This window comes from Eptatretus burgeri, chromosome 6 (assembly GCF_056783735.1).
Source record: "Eptatretus burgeri isolate ZD-2024b chromosome 6, Ebu_testis_v1, whole genome shotgun sequence".
NCBI classification, from domain to species: domain Eukaryota; kingdom Metazoa; phylum Chordata; class Myxini; order Myxiniformes; family Myxinidae; genus Eptatretus; species Eptatretus burgeri.
Genome location: NC_140966.1, coordinates 108,080,297 through 108,095,406, shown reverse-complemented (window position 1 = coordinate 108,095,406; position 15,110 = coordinate 108,080,297). Strand labels below are relative to the sequence as shown.

Here is a 15,110-nt window from a genome sequence, read left to right as displayed (position 1 = left end):
GGCGAACTTTGTGATGAACCATCTTGTCTGCGAAGCATCAATACAACAATTTTTAGTCGAGTCGTGACTCAAGCCAAGGCTGGACAGTTCAAGGGCAACTGCATTAACTCTGCATTACCCATTCGTACCCCTAGTTCCACTACAGCAATACAATTCCAAATTCTCACCTGTCGACCTGTACCATCCAGCCTTGCAAACTCGATCGTTTTGACTCCAGCGTCGGTCCAATAGAGGCGCTCCATTTCATAGTCCACAGCTAAGCCGTTGGGCCATTTCAGGCGTGATGTCACAATGGCTATTCGATGTGACCCATCCATTCCTGCTCGTTCGATCTTTGCCTTCTCCCCCCAGTCTGTCCAGTACATGGAGCTGCGGCACATTGGATGGCATGACTTGTTACAAAATATTGATTAAAAAAAGAGAGATTTACGACGAATAACTCAACGGAAACTGATGGCTACAACATAAGATTAGGTAAAATCAATTTCAACAAAGTCAAGTAAATTATTTCTTTGTTTGTATGCAACATATGGCTGGCTGTGCGAAGCATCATTTGCCGAGGACAAGGTTGTGCCGCTGCGATGCCCCCTGTAGGTTACAGCAAGAATTTAGAATTTGTTCAGGGTTCTGATGATAGTTCACCTACTCATCAAGAAGAGCACCCAAGGATCTGTGACATTCACCAGCTAATGCTGGCAAGACGGACACCCGGATTAACGTCCATCTGAGGAGTAGGAGGTTGACAGTTTATCGGTGGGTTGAGATTCGAACCCAGGCTTGACAGCACCGAGGGGAGTGTGAATACCTCTTGGCTATCCTGCCAGCAATAAACCAGACAGTCCTTACCGAGACACTGGGTCCAGCACGATACCCCGCGGACGATCGAGCTGCTCCCACAGCAGCACGGTGCGTAGGCTGCCGTCGAGACGCGACACTTCAATACGGTCAGTGCCTGTACGAACAGCGCAACGTGGCACTATGTGGCAAAAAGGTGGTAAGAACTTGGCCTCCAAATAGATTGCTAAGCTAGATATAGGGTAAAACAATATGATGGAGAACCCTTGAAATTCGAGCAAAATGGCAGAAAATGTGATACATGGCATGATTTTTTTTATTAGATATCGTTTAGCAAAATTAAGTCACCATTTTTGAATGGTTTTTGGTGAGTGCCTCCATTTTTACATCACCTGCATCGGTCCAGTAAAGCTTGTCTGTGATCCAGTCCACAGCCAGTCCAGCAGGGCTCACCAGGCTTGTTGTAATCAACTCCTTTTAGGCCCAAAGCACATCTCATCATTATATTATTTCAGAGATTAAAGTAAAGTGGAGCAAGATGACCCAATCAGGAAAGATGGGGGAAAACCCCCCCACCTCCCCCACAACCCTCTTTTTCCATTTAGCCTTTAGATCCCGGTTATAGGTTCACTACCCCCAAATGACTGCATTGCTCGAGGGCTTTCTTATCAACAGCATGGCAAGCAATTTGGAATGACAAATGTTCAGTGCAGCACTGAGCAACAGGACTGAGGAGGATGGGGATATACAGGAATGTGAATCTTGCCCCCACCATTCTTGACACAGACATCTTCTGCCACTTACTCCAAATAATAACAATCATCATGACAATCATCCTCATCAGGCATATCTATCCCACGACAAAATTTCATTAATACTGAGAACCATAAACTTCTGTTACTCTGCTTCCCATCCATACCTCCTGATCGGTGCCATCCCATCGTGCCCGCCGGATGCTGTCACTTGCCACATCTGACCAGAAGATGAGGCCCTCCCCAGCATGCCAGGCCAAAGCAACAGCAGCACGGAGACCTTGCAGGGGCAGCACCACATCGGCGCTCTCATCCGTATCCAGGCTGATCCTCCTGATGTCAGTGTGCCTGGCAAACAGCAGGAAGGTGTCGAGGCCTGGGGGGTAAGCAGTCGACAGTCACCATTGCACCTTGTTGAATGAGAACTGTCTCTCCACATATCTTGCTAAGTATGTGTTGGTTTTCGATTTTTTTTTTTTTTTAATGCAAGTTCTTTAATTTTCAATGGGAAGCAGTACAATGCCGACTTCACCGAGATCAATAGCCACCCTCTCGATCAAAGTACTGCTTGTTGGCCTCTCAAACACTGAAAGCCCTGTGAGCTGCTACCGCAGCTGTTTTTATGGTCCTCAGGGACCCGGCACAACATTTGTGGTTCCGTTAGTTCATTCTGTAATCATCTGCATTTTATAGTCGAGCATGAATATGCCAGCTCAGGCTCGGCCATAAAGCCCCTTTCATGGATAACGACGAGCCTTGATGCATACCTTATTATCAACATTCTCAGAAAGGCCAAACTATTTGTTTGCAGAATGTTTTGCACGTTTGCTCCATCATGCGTCGGTCAAGTTATTCCTGTTATCGCATCTGATTTTGCCTTTTATCCTCCGACTCTTGATGTTTTTTTTTTTTTTTCAGTGACCATAAAGGGGCCAAGGGTTTTCTGAATGATAGTTACAAACCACTTTCTGCCTGTTTAGTGGCATCACTCAACCTCACTTTCATCAAAACCTTAATCGCACTACATGGCAGCCCATTCATGCGCTACCTCCAAAGAAGGTACCAAAATATTCACAAAACATTCAAACAACACGTTGAGTTGTGACGTGATGAGCAAGAAAGAGAAGCTACTCGGCCGCTCCATAAAACTCACGGTCGGAGCAAGTATGGACGTCGAGACTACGAAATCCAGTCGGGCAGGCACAACTATATTTGTGTGCATTGGGAAGACAAAGGTGGCTGCACCCACCATTATTTTGCCCGCAGTGGTTTTTCCCTGTGAATGAAACAAACAAGTAATCAAACGCTTGTTCGATGAGTCTCAACACCCACAGACCTCAAGACACACTAAGACTATATCACAAGGACACGAGAACGGCATCCTTTAAAACACTATTGTGACGTCACGTGTTTCCCATCGTCATGTATTTCCGATAGCTTCTGCTCCGGCGCAAGATTTCTCCCTTGATATGAAGTCACGTACAAATTCGGAAGGAAGCAGGAAGTCGACACATCGCTCTACATTTAACACCACAATTTTTAGAAGCATGCTTTGAGTAATGGTAAAATATGTTGATTTTATATAAATAATATAAATACTATCGTTTTTTTTTTTACTTTTGCCTATTTTTCTTGCTCATAAAACATGAAAACTCCATCTGACATTTGATGTAACCAAGGACGCTCATTTGTGTATCGAGAGTAAGGATTTATAACTAAAATTAGGAGAACAAAGGGAGGGGAATCTGTCAAAATTATAAATCTATGGAAACCCAAAAGTGCTACATCTATAAACCTGTATTTGATGTAACCGTTGTTTGTTTTTATTTGTATTTTCAGTTTACCCCATGCTCGAGATAGGCACGAAGACACTCATACTCACCTACTGCGCTTGTAAGAGCACACCAGGCAGTAAAGGAAGATGGTATTGCTCTTTATGGAGCATCTTGACGGTATGTGGTACCATTGACTACCATTATACTTGGATTACGGAGTTTCTGTTGATTGTACCATATTGTACCATACCATACCATCAAGTTTATCTGGGCTATGCATGGTAAAACCATCAAGTTTATCTGAGTTGTGTGTGGTAAAACCATCAAGTTTATCTGAGTTGTGTGTGGTAACTCTACTCTGGTACTGAGAGTGCTGTGAAGTGTGGTGGTACCATCTCTGACTTATTTCCAGTTGTTACTGGAGTTCGTCAGGGGTGTGTACTTGCCCCCACACTTTTCAGCACTTGTATGGACTGGATTTTAGGGAGGATGTCGGAGAGATCAAGTTGCGGTGCATCGTTTGGCAATGTCAAGATCTCGGACCTTGATTTTGCAGATGATGCAGTCATCTTTGCGGAGACTTTAGACATCCTCTTGGGGGCCCTCGAGGTGCTGAATGAGGAGTCGGAGCCGTTGGGATTACAAGTTTCTTGGGTCAAAACGAAGATCCAGGCTTTCGGTGACATTTTGGATGCTGCTGTCCTGTCTGTGCCTGTTTGTGGTGAGGATGTTGAGGTCGTGCAGAGATTCACTTACCTTGGCAGTGATATTCATGTCTCTGCTGGCTGCGAGTCAGAGGTCAATAGACGTCTGGGTCGGGCCTGGGGAGTCATGGATTCACTGGATCATGGGGTGTGGCGCTGCCGGTACCTGTGCGGGAGGACGAAAGTCCGAGTCTTCAGGTCCTTGGTACTTCCAGTCTTGCTCTATGGGTGCGAGACTTGGACTCTGATCAAGGATCTGAGACGGAGACTTAATTCCTTTGGTACCAGGTCTCTTCGGAGAATCCTTGGCTATCGCTGGTCAGATTTTGTGTCCAACGAGCGGTTGCTGAGAGAGACTCGGATGAGATTTGTTACCTGCATAGTCCGTGAGCATCAGTTGCGGCTGTATGGACATGTGGCTCGTTTTCCTGACGCTGATCCTGCTCACCAGATTCTCTCAGCGAGGGAGTCTCATGAGTGGAGGAGGCCAGTGGGCCGACCACGTACCTCATGGTTGCAGCAGGTTGACCATCATTTCAAGGAGATGGGGATGGGCCTGGCATCTGCCTGGGGGGTGGCCAGACGGAGGCCCCTGGAGTACCGGCGGAAAGTGGACACAGCGACGCGCTGTTCTGGCACATGCTCCCATACCTGACCTGTGGTAACACCATCAAGTTTATCGGAGTTGTGTGTGGTAAAACCATCAAGTTTATCTGAGTTGTGCGTGGTAAAACCATCAACTTTATCTGAGTTGTTAGAGCATGTTGTGCATCAGAAGGATCAGTAACAAACTACTTCTAAAAACTGGATCATATTCTAACCAAATAAAATCTAAAGGACAAACCACGGCGTAGCGACACATGTGTCCGTCAGTCAATCAGTCAATCAGCCGTCTGCCCCTTCCATAAGTCCAAAACCATGAAACCTAGTGGCCTCAAACTTTGCATGCATAAAAAGGGAAATCCAAGGTTGTGCATGAATTGAAATTGGTGGTTACGGTAAATTTAAACACCCCTTTTGGAGATAATTCATGGCTTTATTTAATTATCCTTTATCAAGGCTTATGTAGCCTGGTGTTGGCTCAGTGGTTAGGGTGGCGGCTTGGGATCCGAGGGTCCTGAGTTCAAGCCTCGTTGCCCGCTGAATTAATTCACCAGGGGGTTGACTCAGCCTGCCATCCTTCCGAGGTCGGCAAAATGAGTACCAGCTTGCTGGGATGACCGAGTCATTCAAGTATCCTGCGTCAGAGTGGTGACCTGTCCAGGATTGTGCCCAATAGCCAAGGAGACTGCTTCGGCAGCACCAATGCTCTGTACAGAGTATGGTCCCAATGGACATCAAGGCTTATCCATGGTCACCTTGCTTGGTTCTAAAGGTGTATCCTGGGTAACCTCGCTGGAGTCTGAAGCCGCCATGTTTTTTGCCTGCTTCACCATGCTTAACCATGCCTTGACTTGGAACAGGCCGCAACGATTTCTTAACGATACCATTTTTTTAAAACTTTCCTCACTCATATCATTGAATGCCTCATTAACATACCTACAAATTGCTGGATACATTGCAACGCTTATAAACACTCGGCGATGCCAGCATTCATGGCTTTATTTTATTTCCGCACATGCCATATCCTCTATAATCTTTTAGTCTCAGTCGAATTTCAAAACTTAAACTTCTTCGTGGACCTCAGCAGCAGTTTTGACTGCAAAAAAAAAGTGTTTGTCCAATTCGGACATTGCTTGACATTCCGGCCATCTCCGGGTGCATGGTGTTAATATGACCGATTGGCGATCGCTACAAGTCAGCCGTTCCTTACCAACCGTTTCATTGGAGTGCTTGAGTGCTTAAACCACTTGGTGAGCACTATACAAGCTGCCTGGTTGTTCATTTCCAAGCCATGGCTATACACAACAAAAGTATTCGCACTGTCACTCAATATGTCGATGTACTTGAACAAAGTTCAGGCCCCGCCTTGTCATGTGGTCCCTCGGGCGGTGGCTCGGTCACTGAAAATGTGCAATTTTATTTTGACGTTTCCCCTTTTTGTATGATCTTGTTTCATCATTACAACCCGTCAGTTTGACATCGATAGATTCATATAAAAATTTTAACTTTCATTTTAAAAAAAGTTTCCACATCCATTTCGTTGGTGTGTGCTTGAGTGCTTAAACCACTTGGTGAGTGCTCTTCAAGCTTTGATCTCTACAAACTTCCATTGCCACGGTGCGTATCTCCATGGGGACATCTCCCGTTTTAGGAAGGCAAAATATATGAGATGATTACAATGAGTAAGAAATGTTTTCAGTTGCTACAAAGAAATGAATCGCCAGATCATGGCAGGATAGATGAGAGGTACACATGCTCGCTCTCAGCTGTCTAGCCTGGGTTTGAATCCCGACCCAGCGATAAACTGTCATCCCAGTGTTTCACGGGCAGGGTGATTCATCGAAACGTGTGCCATCTCTCTGATGGGTAATAAACTGGACGTCACATCTGCGGGAATCCCCTCTCTCCTCTCCCTCTTTCCCTCCACTCTCTCCCGCCCCCACCCCTCTCCTTCTCTCTGTCCCACCCCTCTCCTTCTCTCTGTCCCACCGCTCCCCTTCTCTCTGTCCCACCCCTCTCCTTCTCTCTGTCCCACCCCTCTCCTTCTCTCTGTCCCACCCCTCTCCTTCTCTCTGTCCCACCGCTCTCCTTCTCTCTGTCCCACCCCTCTCCTTCTCTCTGTCCCACCCCTCTCCTTCTCTCTGTCCCACCCCTCTCCTTCTCTCTGTCCCACCCCTATCCTTCTCTCTGTCCCACCCCTCTCCTTCTCTCTGTCCCACCCCTCTCCTTCTCTCTGTCCCACCCCTCTCCTTCTCTCTGTCCCACCCCTCTCCTTCTCTCTGTTCCACCCCTCTCCTTCTCTCTGTCCCACCCCTCTCCTTCTCTCTATCCCACCCCTCTCCTTCTCTCTGTCCCACCCCTCTCCTTCTCTCTGTCCCACCCTTCTCCTTCTCTCTGTCCCACCCTTCTCCTTCTCTCTGTCCCACCCTTCTCCTTCTCTCTGTCCCACCCCTCTCCTTCTCTCTGTCCCACCCCTCTCCTTCTCTCTGTCCCACCCCTCCCCTTCTCTCTGTCCCACCCCTCCCCTTCTCTCTGTCCCACCCCTCCCCTCTGTCCCACCCCTCTCCTTATCTCTGTCCCACCCCTCCTCTTCTCTTTCCCTCCCACCCCCTCTCTGTCTCCCCCTTCCCTTCTCTCCCCTCTCCCTCTCTCTCTCCCCTCCTGCCCTCTCCCCCCTCCCCCATTGTCCCTCTCCGACCACTCCCCTCTCTTTCCCTTTCCTCTCAGCTTCCTCTCTCTCCCACCACATCCTCTCTCTCCCAGCCCTCTCCCTCCCTCCCCCACCCCCTCTCTCTCCCTCCCTCTCCCACTCACCATCTGTTAAGGAGACTGTTAAGGACTGACGGTTTAGTTTTGAATTTAAAACGGCTTCCCCAGAGTGTAGCATGTACAAATCAGATTCAGAGTGAGCCGACCAGAAGGGTGCAACGTTTGCTGCATGTGCGAGCATGCCTACATGCATGCAGGCTGGCGTTTGCCAGGTAGATAGCGTGGGTTTTAAATGCTCCCACCCAGTTTTACATCGAACCCAGCGGATAAAAAACAATGTTGCTTCTTGGGCACATTCTATCACCCTTCCCCTCCCCTCACGCTGCCTTCCCTCCCCATCTCCTCACACTTACAGCTTCCCAAACCCCCTCCCCTCTCCACCCACCACGGTCATTTCAGGGAGGTCTCCACATGCTGTATTAACATGATGTTTTAATGTATCCTGTTTTGTTCAAGCCTATACTGCTCCCCACCCCCCTTTCCACAAGTTCCACCACATAATGCATGTCAAGAACCCCCTCCCCTCATGCTTACCACCTCAAAACCCCCTTCCCCCTTTCCCCCGTCCTCTCCTCCCCCCCTTCCCCATCTTACTCGGTCCCACCCCCTCCTGGAATGTATAGTGACATTTGTTGAGGCAATGTTCTCCCCACCCATCCTTTTTCGCTCTTCCCCCCTTCCTTAGCTCACAGACAAAAAAAACAAACAAACAGACAAAGCCAAAAGTGAAGTTATGTAAACTCAGTATCGACACGGGGAAACTGATCGATTCAAAAAATGGTGTAAGAGTCGACACGAAGATATGAATTTTTAATTGGTGCAAACCGCTTCCATATTTGGTATGTCCTTCCTTCCATCTACCCATCAAAAATGAGGAATAAAAATGTTTCATTCGTTTCTAGTTTGGTGTTGTTTTAGTGTTTTTTGTATCGTTTCGTTTTTTTTTTTGTTGGTGTTAATGTCTAGTTTGCATCAGGATAGTAATGTCACCCCTCCTGTGGGGGAAGTAACCGTCAGTCTCCCACGGGGCGACTTTTTAAGCGGTACAGCCGCTTCACTGCACCGCTTCCTTCAGACAAGGGTGTGATTTTTTGGGGGATGTTTGAGAAACTAATAAATTATTTCAAAAAGGCAGGCGGGATCAAAAAAGGAAGCGGGTGGGGACAATGAACTAGTATTTTTTTTTGGGGGGGGGGGGCTTATGCTACTGAGTCTAGAATTAACGGCACAACTTGGAGCAAGTAGAACAAAGGCAAGTACGGTAAATACAAGCCCGCAGTTTTGGTTTACATTCATATGAGGATGAGTGTCGACTAATGAGGCCAAACACGAGAACTGAATGGACAGAGCCGATCAGTAGACAGCCAAATATACATACGTATGCTGTTCCGCTGAACGCTCTTCAACTTATTGAAGTTGACTTCATGGGACTGAGCCGCTAACAGTGTGGTTCAGGGTTGTGAAATTAACCACATAATATTTGGATAACTTATGGAATTTTAGTGTAAAATGGAATGAGAAACAAATTCAGAACCTAAGATCTAGGTCCACAATCAATCCATCTGCACATGCATATCGCAGAACACACACACACACACACACACACACACACACACACACACACACACACACACACACACACACACACACACACACACACACACACACACAGACTTTTTCTGCTCTAGAGTGTGGCAGTTAAACCTACTTTAGACTCGCATTGGTGTCGGTGAGATCAATATTGTCTATGTCATGGAGGTCGTGGCCGGTGAACCTGTCAGTGTGGTGACTGTACAAGGATATGTAGTGAGCATACCCGGAGGCTGGCGCTGTGGATGCAGGGTGTGGATATCCATGGGGAAGTGGAGTTTGCTTCGTACGATCTCCTGATTCAGTCCCGTGAATTTATTTGCGCTGTTGATGCTTTTTGTTTGCCAGTCAGTCCAGTAGAGGCTGTCTTCAAAAACCGTAAGAGCAAATGGGTGCGGAAGGCCTAGTGCAGGATGGGTTCACAGGCAACCACAGGGACAAAAATCAACTGGAGATATCCGACAATTTCTCTACCGCTCCTCCCTTGGGCCCAACAGCCCCACAAAACTAGCAGCCTTTGCGGATGCGGTTAGCCGATCAGAAAGTCCGACTAATACAACAATAATCGGAAATTCTGCAAATTTCATCTTCTACCGGTCCAGTTAGAGGTATGAAATAATGATAGGAAGGGCTCACCGTGGCTTATGACTGCTCTTCTGTTGTATCCATCCAGGTCGGAGCTTTCAATCACATGGTGTTTGGCATCGGCCCAGTAGAGCCGTCGCCCGGCATAGTCTATCGTTAGGCCATTCGGCCAAAACAATGATGTGTTAGCAATTGTGCATCGGGCTGAACCATCCATGTCAGCTCGTTCAATACGTGGAGTGCTTCCCCAATCCGTCCAATACATAGTGCTGCGACAAGATGAGAAGGAAAACGAATCATTTGGAACTTTAAATTGTTATACAAGAAAAAAGGAAACTGGAACTTGAAGCAAACAGTGGTAGATGCCGTTGGTCTTGCCATCACAAGAATAACTAGAAAGAGCAGAGATTGCAAACCCTCACCAGGACTTGTTTTGTGTGGTGTATTTTGTGTGGTGTGTTGGCGACGCATTGACGACGTAGGTTTATGCTCATACAGCAGACAAAAAGACCTTTTCAGTGTTTTTTGTTTGGATTCCCATTCTAATCATATGGAATATATATTTTTTATAGACAAACATATTTTACTGAAGTAGACACATTTTTGTCATACGTCCTTTGTAGATGTTGTTACATTCTTACCACCACATCCTTTGGCGACGTACTCACATTCTAATAGGACATGCTTTATACTTATAGACGTGCTCACATTGTAATAGTTCATACTTTATTGACGTTCTCACATTCCAATTGTACAAACTTTATAAAAGTACTCGGTTGAAAAAGATAACATGTAATACTGGCTACCTCCAGGTGGCGTTGTGGTTTACGTGAACACATTATGTGTGGACAGACAGACAGACAGGCAAACAAACAAACAAGTGGACCCATATGCAATACCCTCTCCACGAGGGTAATGATGACTGGGAAACAAATTTTTAGGAAATATACCACAAATAGCAGGACATTCAGTTGATGACCCATGACATCAAAACATGTTTGTAAGTCATGTGACATTGGTTCTGAGAGCATGTTGAGGTCCTCAATAACGAAACGAAGCAAGGTACTGACTGGTCAAGTGGAAATTTTGTGCTCAGAAATCCACCCGTGAGATCCTTCTACACCTCCTTACAATCATGATTACTCATCCCTCGTCATAACAAGAATGGGTACACCACAACTCAAGTTTAATTGTCAGCTGAGATTTTGTCTACCTGACTCTCCTCACAGAGACATCGAGGAATTGTCTTTTTTGGCTGTCAAGTAAGGCAAAGGAATGTTTAAAATTCATGTTAATTACACTACAGTCCACTGAAACCCCGACATTCACGGGGGATGTGTTCCTGAAAAATGCCGCGAATGTCGGAGCATTGTTTCAATGGGAAAAAGGGGGATAGTCCGGGAGAATCTGACCGAGACCCCTTATCGCCTGCAAAAGATTTTTTTTCTCTTCTGATTCCTATTCTATAAGGTATTTATGATTTATTCTGGGTGGGTGTGGTGATCTCACCTTTGGGCAAATTTTTTTACTGACTTTTTTCAAAATGGCCGCCAACCGAATATGAAGTTTTACTAATTTCAAACATATCCCGTGATATAGTGCGTGTTTATTGTTGGTATCCACTGATTGAACTATATATATATATATATTGCCTACTGATTAGTAAATATGTTATTTGTCTTATTTAACATTGCTAAGTTAATTTTTTCTATCCCAAATGGCACATAATCAGCAGTTTTCACATGTTTTTCGTAGCACAGTTTATGAGCGGTATGGTAATTCAATGAATCTACATCAAGAGTTCTATTGATTTCATGATTATTCTTAAATTTATTTCAGGTGATATTGGAAATACATCCCTTTCCTTTGGTGATAAATGACACTTCAACTATAATCAAATTATTTCATTCAGAATTCATCGATACATCATGAAGTGGATCAGAGACAGCGGATACTATAATACAATATATATATATATATATATATATATATATATATATATATATATATATATATATATATATATATATTAATTTGTTGATGGATAGATTAGATTTGTTGGTGGTTCTCTTTTCAGGTGATGGTCAGTGAATGATGGACGCAGATTCAGCAAACTGTATATTCAAGGATAAATACAACTGCGATGATCAACCCTGCATCCAGAACAAGGGGCTAAGTCGCGTACATTCCATTATTTCTGATAGTCTCGCATACGAGGACGATCTCCATATTGCTTCTTAAGCTTCTTTCAGGAGCTCTCTGAAACGAAGGATCTTACCATTAATTATCACAAGAATTGTGTGTCTAGATACATGTCCAAGTCCAACACTAAACATAGCAAGAAATCTACAGAAGTTCGCCTTCCTCCTCCAAAGAGGTTACGTCACTCCTTTGCTCCATTTGGTTTCTTCACACGGTGCCTGTACTGCAGTGATAATTGTGTCCTTGAGAAGGATCGCAAACATCATGACAGGTGGAAACCTGCTTACTTGTGCAGATCAACCTTGTCCAAGAGAGGTGAAGAGATGGTGTCATACAAGCGGAACATTTTGGACAAATGTTCAGAGCGTGATGATCAGCGGGCTCAAGATGTGCGTCTCCGCATTGATGGTGCTGTCAGCGATCTACATGCACCTGAGGCTCGCTACCATCAGTACTGTATGGCTACTTTCTTTAATAACAGATCATACCCCGGACATAAGAATGTTGCAATCAACCCATCAACCCCTGGAAATGATACGAATCAGAACCAGCAAGCTCTTGCTAGCACCATAAATGCATTGTCAAATGAAAAGGACAAGCTCTCGAATTCCATTGAAGTGTTTGAAATGTACCAATGTCATGGTGGAAATGAATTATGCCACGCACAGCTGGTCAGTAAAGTGTCTGAGCATTTTTGGCAGTGAAATCCTAGTCCTATCATCACCTGGTTATGCACACAGAGTTGCATTTCACACCCAGGCTGCGAGACTTTTGAAAGCTGTAAAAGATACCGGTGACCAAGAAGACATCAAACCCAGTGTCGCAAAGGTAGCTAAGCAAATCACACAGGAGTGTAAGTCCATCGACATGACTAAATCACACTACTATCTAAATGTGGACAACAGTACAGTTCAGGAAGCGACTTTAGAGAACTTGATGGATCTACTGGCTGGAATCTCACCGAGACTGAAGAATACAATGCCAGCACTATTAATTGGCAACATTGTTACTTCTGCAGTTCGAGCCCAACCCACTGATCTACAAGTAGCTCGTTGAGCTCTTCAGAGATTCTAAAAGTCAGCTTGGTTACCTCAATGATTATGCAGTAACTTGTAGCTATGACGAAGTGCGCTTCTTTAAGCAATCATCTGCTGTTGCTGCTTCAAGGTATCATGAGTCTCATGGTATTGCTAATCACCAGGATGGACTCATACAAGTCATTGCTGACAATTTTGACACCGATATTCATTCACCAAATGGGAAATAGTCTACCCATTCACTAGCTATGATCGTAACTCAACCCTCCAGAAACAATGAGATAGAGGAAGACTGTCCCACAAGCACAAGCACAAGCATATCGATATGGATGATGACGATAAAGACGAGAGCAACTGAGCTTCACACTATGTGGTTGACAAGAAACCTGCCATGCCTGACATCCCATTGTCAGTTCATCCTGAATGTCCTGATCTAACAAGAAATGAAGCCGTTTCAGTGAATCGAGCTATGGATTTAGACTACAAGTTCATCACAGACATCATCAGGTTACCTGACTGCCCGGAGTATAATGGCTACAATTCCAGGATCTACAGGGAACAGGGACATACTGAACAGGCGAAGACAAAAGTCAACTTCTTACCTCTCATAGACAGTCCTCCAGCCAGCCCCTCAATTATGATGGCTGCAGTAATCAAGGCAAAAGTTGTTACAGAAAAGACCGGACAGACTTTTGTGGTGTTCACTGCTGATCAACAGCTATATAAAGTAGCTGTCCACTTGTCATGGGAGAATCCAGACATATTTAGTAATGTGTATCTACGTCTGGGCGGTATGCATCTACTCATGAGCTATGCGGGGTGTGTCGGTAGTCTTATGGCTGAGAGTGGTATTGTGCAGGTACTTGAATGCACATTCGCTGGAGTCCTGAAAATGCTCAGTGGAAAAAAGTATCCTGACAATGTGCGAGCACTCAGGCTACTGACCGAAGAACTACTCCAGCCAGTATTCACAACTCACAGCAGCTTGACCAGCATGGATGGCTTGATGAAGATATTAGGTGATATCTCCAAAGAATCACGTACAGCCAGGCTCTGGGTTACATGCCTCATAAATCCAGTATTCACAGTAATGAAATACGCACGAGCTGAACTGGAAGGTGATTGGTCACTCCATCTAGCTACAGTACGTGAGATGGTTCCACTGTTCTTTGCTGCAGGCCACTTCAATTATGCCAGATATGGGTTCTATTACTTGCGCACCATGGAGAAGCTGCCCCAAGAAGTGGCATATCACTTCCTTAAAGGTGAACATGTAATCCATCTCAAGCGTGGAATCTTCAATGGCATCTGGTCCGGCATGGCCATAGAAACTACGTATATGCGCTATGGAAAAGGCAAGAGTGGAATAGTTGGACTGACCCTGAAGCCAGAGACCATCAAAACATGAGCCCACAGCCTTACTGCCTGCAACAAAGCCATCATCTCTCTCGACTCCATGAGATCACAAACCAGTCACACACAATCCTCAGAAAAACATAAGGAGGAAAGCAAGTCCCGAATCGCTTTGGACTCCAAGGACAGAACCAGCTTACATGAGAAGCTGGAAACCTGCATGAATCCCTTCGATGAGAGTCTGCATCCCCAGGATCTGGTGAATATAGTTAGCGGCAAGGTTGTGTCTGGCACCACTGTTAATGTTGACAACGCCGATCACTTGGGTCTGAATCAGATGAAGGCATTTGAGGAAACGTGGCCAGATAGATTCCACCTGCCGCTGCAGAAATGTGTAAAGACCATGGCAGTGTCAAAGAAACACATCAAGCTCGGAGACCAAAAGGTATATGACACAGAACTGATTTACGCCAGGGCTATGCGTCTTCAGAACAGTCTGCGTGATTATGATGCTGGGAATTTGATGTCTTACGAACCCTCGCCTTCCCCTCCAGCTATGTTTGAAAGAAATGGACAGATGAAGCAAGCCACATCAAAGTCATCCCTAAAGAATGTACTGAAAGTAGAAGTCCCTATAAGACGTGCAGAATTCCAGGCTGTGTTCTTGGATGGCTGTGCGGTAATGTGGACAGTACCCTGGCCTCCGAAGGGAACCATCCAAGACTACCTGGATAGCTTTAGACGTCACATCCACTTGGATCTGCAAACAAGTCAGGTGTACCTCATCTTTGACAGGTAAGATAGTCATACAAGATTCACCCAAGATCTTACATATTGTTAAATGTAGTATGTGTGATGATTAGTAAGACAACTTGTCACTAAATTTTTGTATTTAACTTGCCTCTAAATATTTGGCTACTTGATTGGAAATTATTACCATCTCTT

The 15,110-nt window shown here is 45.3% G+C and overlaps 2 protein-coding genes across 5 annotated transcripts in view; one reads left to right on the top strand and one right to left on the bottom strand.

Moving 5' to 3' along the window:
- The window catches only part of APAF1 (apoptotic peptidase activating factor 1), a 515,858-nt gene that overhangs the window by 387,886 nt on the left and 112,862 nt on the right, over nt 1-15,110 (top strand). The gene's annotated exons all lie outside the window — the stretch shown is intronic.
- Nucleotides 1-15,110, bottom strand: part of LRP4 (LDL receptor related protein 4) — a 105,972-nt gene that overhangs the window by 36,541 nt on the left and 54,321 nt on the right. Inside the window, exons 13-19 of the mRNA XM_085886641.1 lie at nt 9,625-9,842; nt 9,215-9,391; nt 2,701-2,823; nt 1,715-1,923; nt 1,188-1,269; nt 847-952; nt 168-369 (exon numbers count right to left, since the gene is read on the bottom strand). Of these exons, the coding sequence (XP_085742767.1) occupies nt 168-369; nt 847-952; nt 1,188-1,269; nt 1,715-1,923; nt 2,701-2,823; nt 9,215-9,391; nt 9,625-9,842 (1,117 nt within the window). The remainder of the gene's footprint in view (nt 1-167; nt 370-846; nt 953-1,187; nt 1,270-1,714; nt 1,924-2,700; nt 2,824-9,214; nt 9,392-9,624; nt 9,843-15,110) is intronic.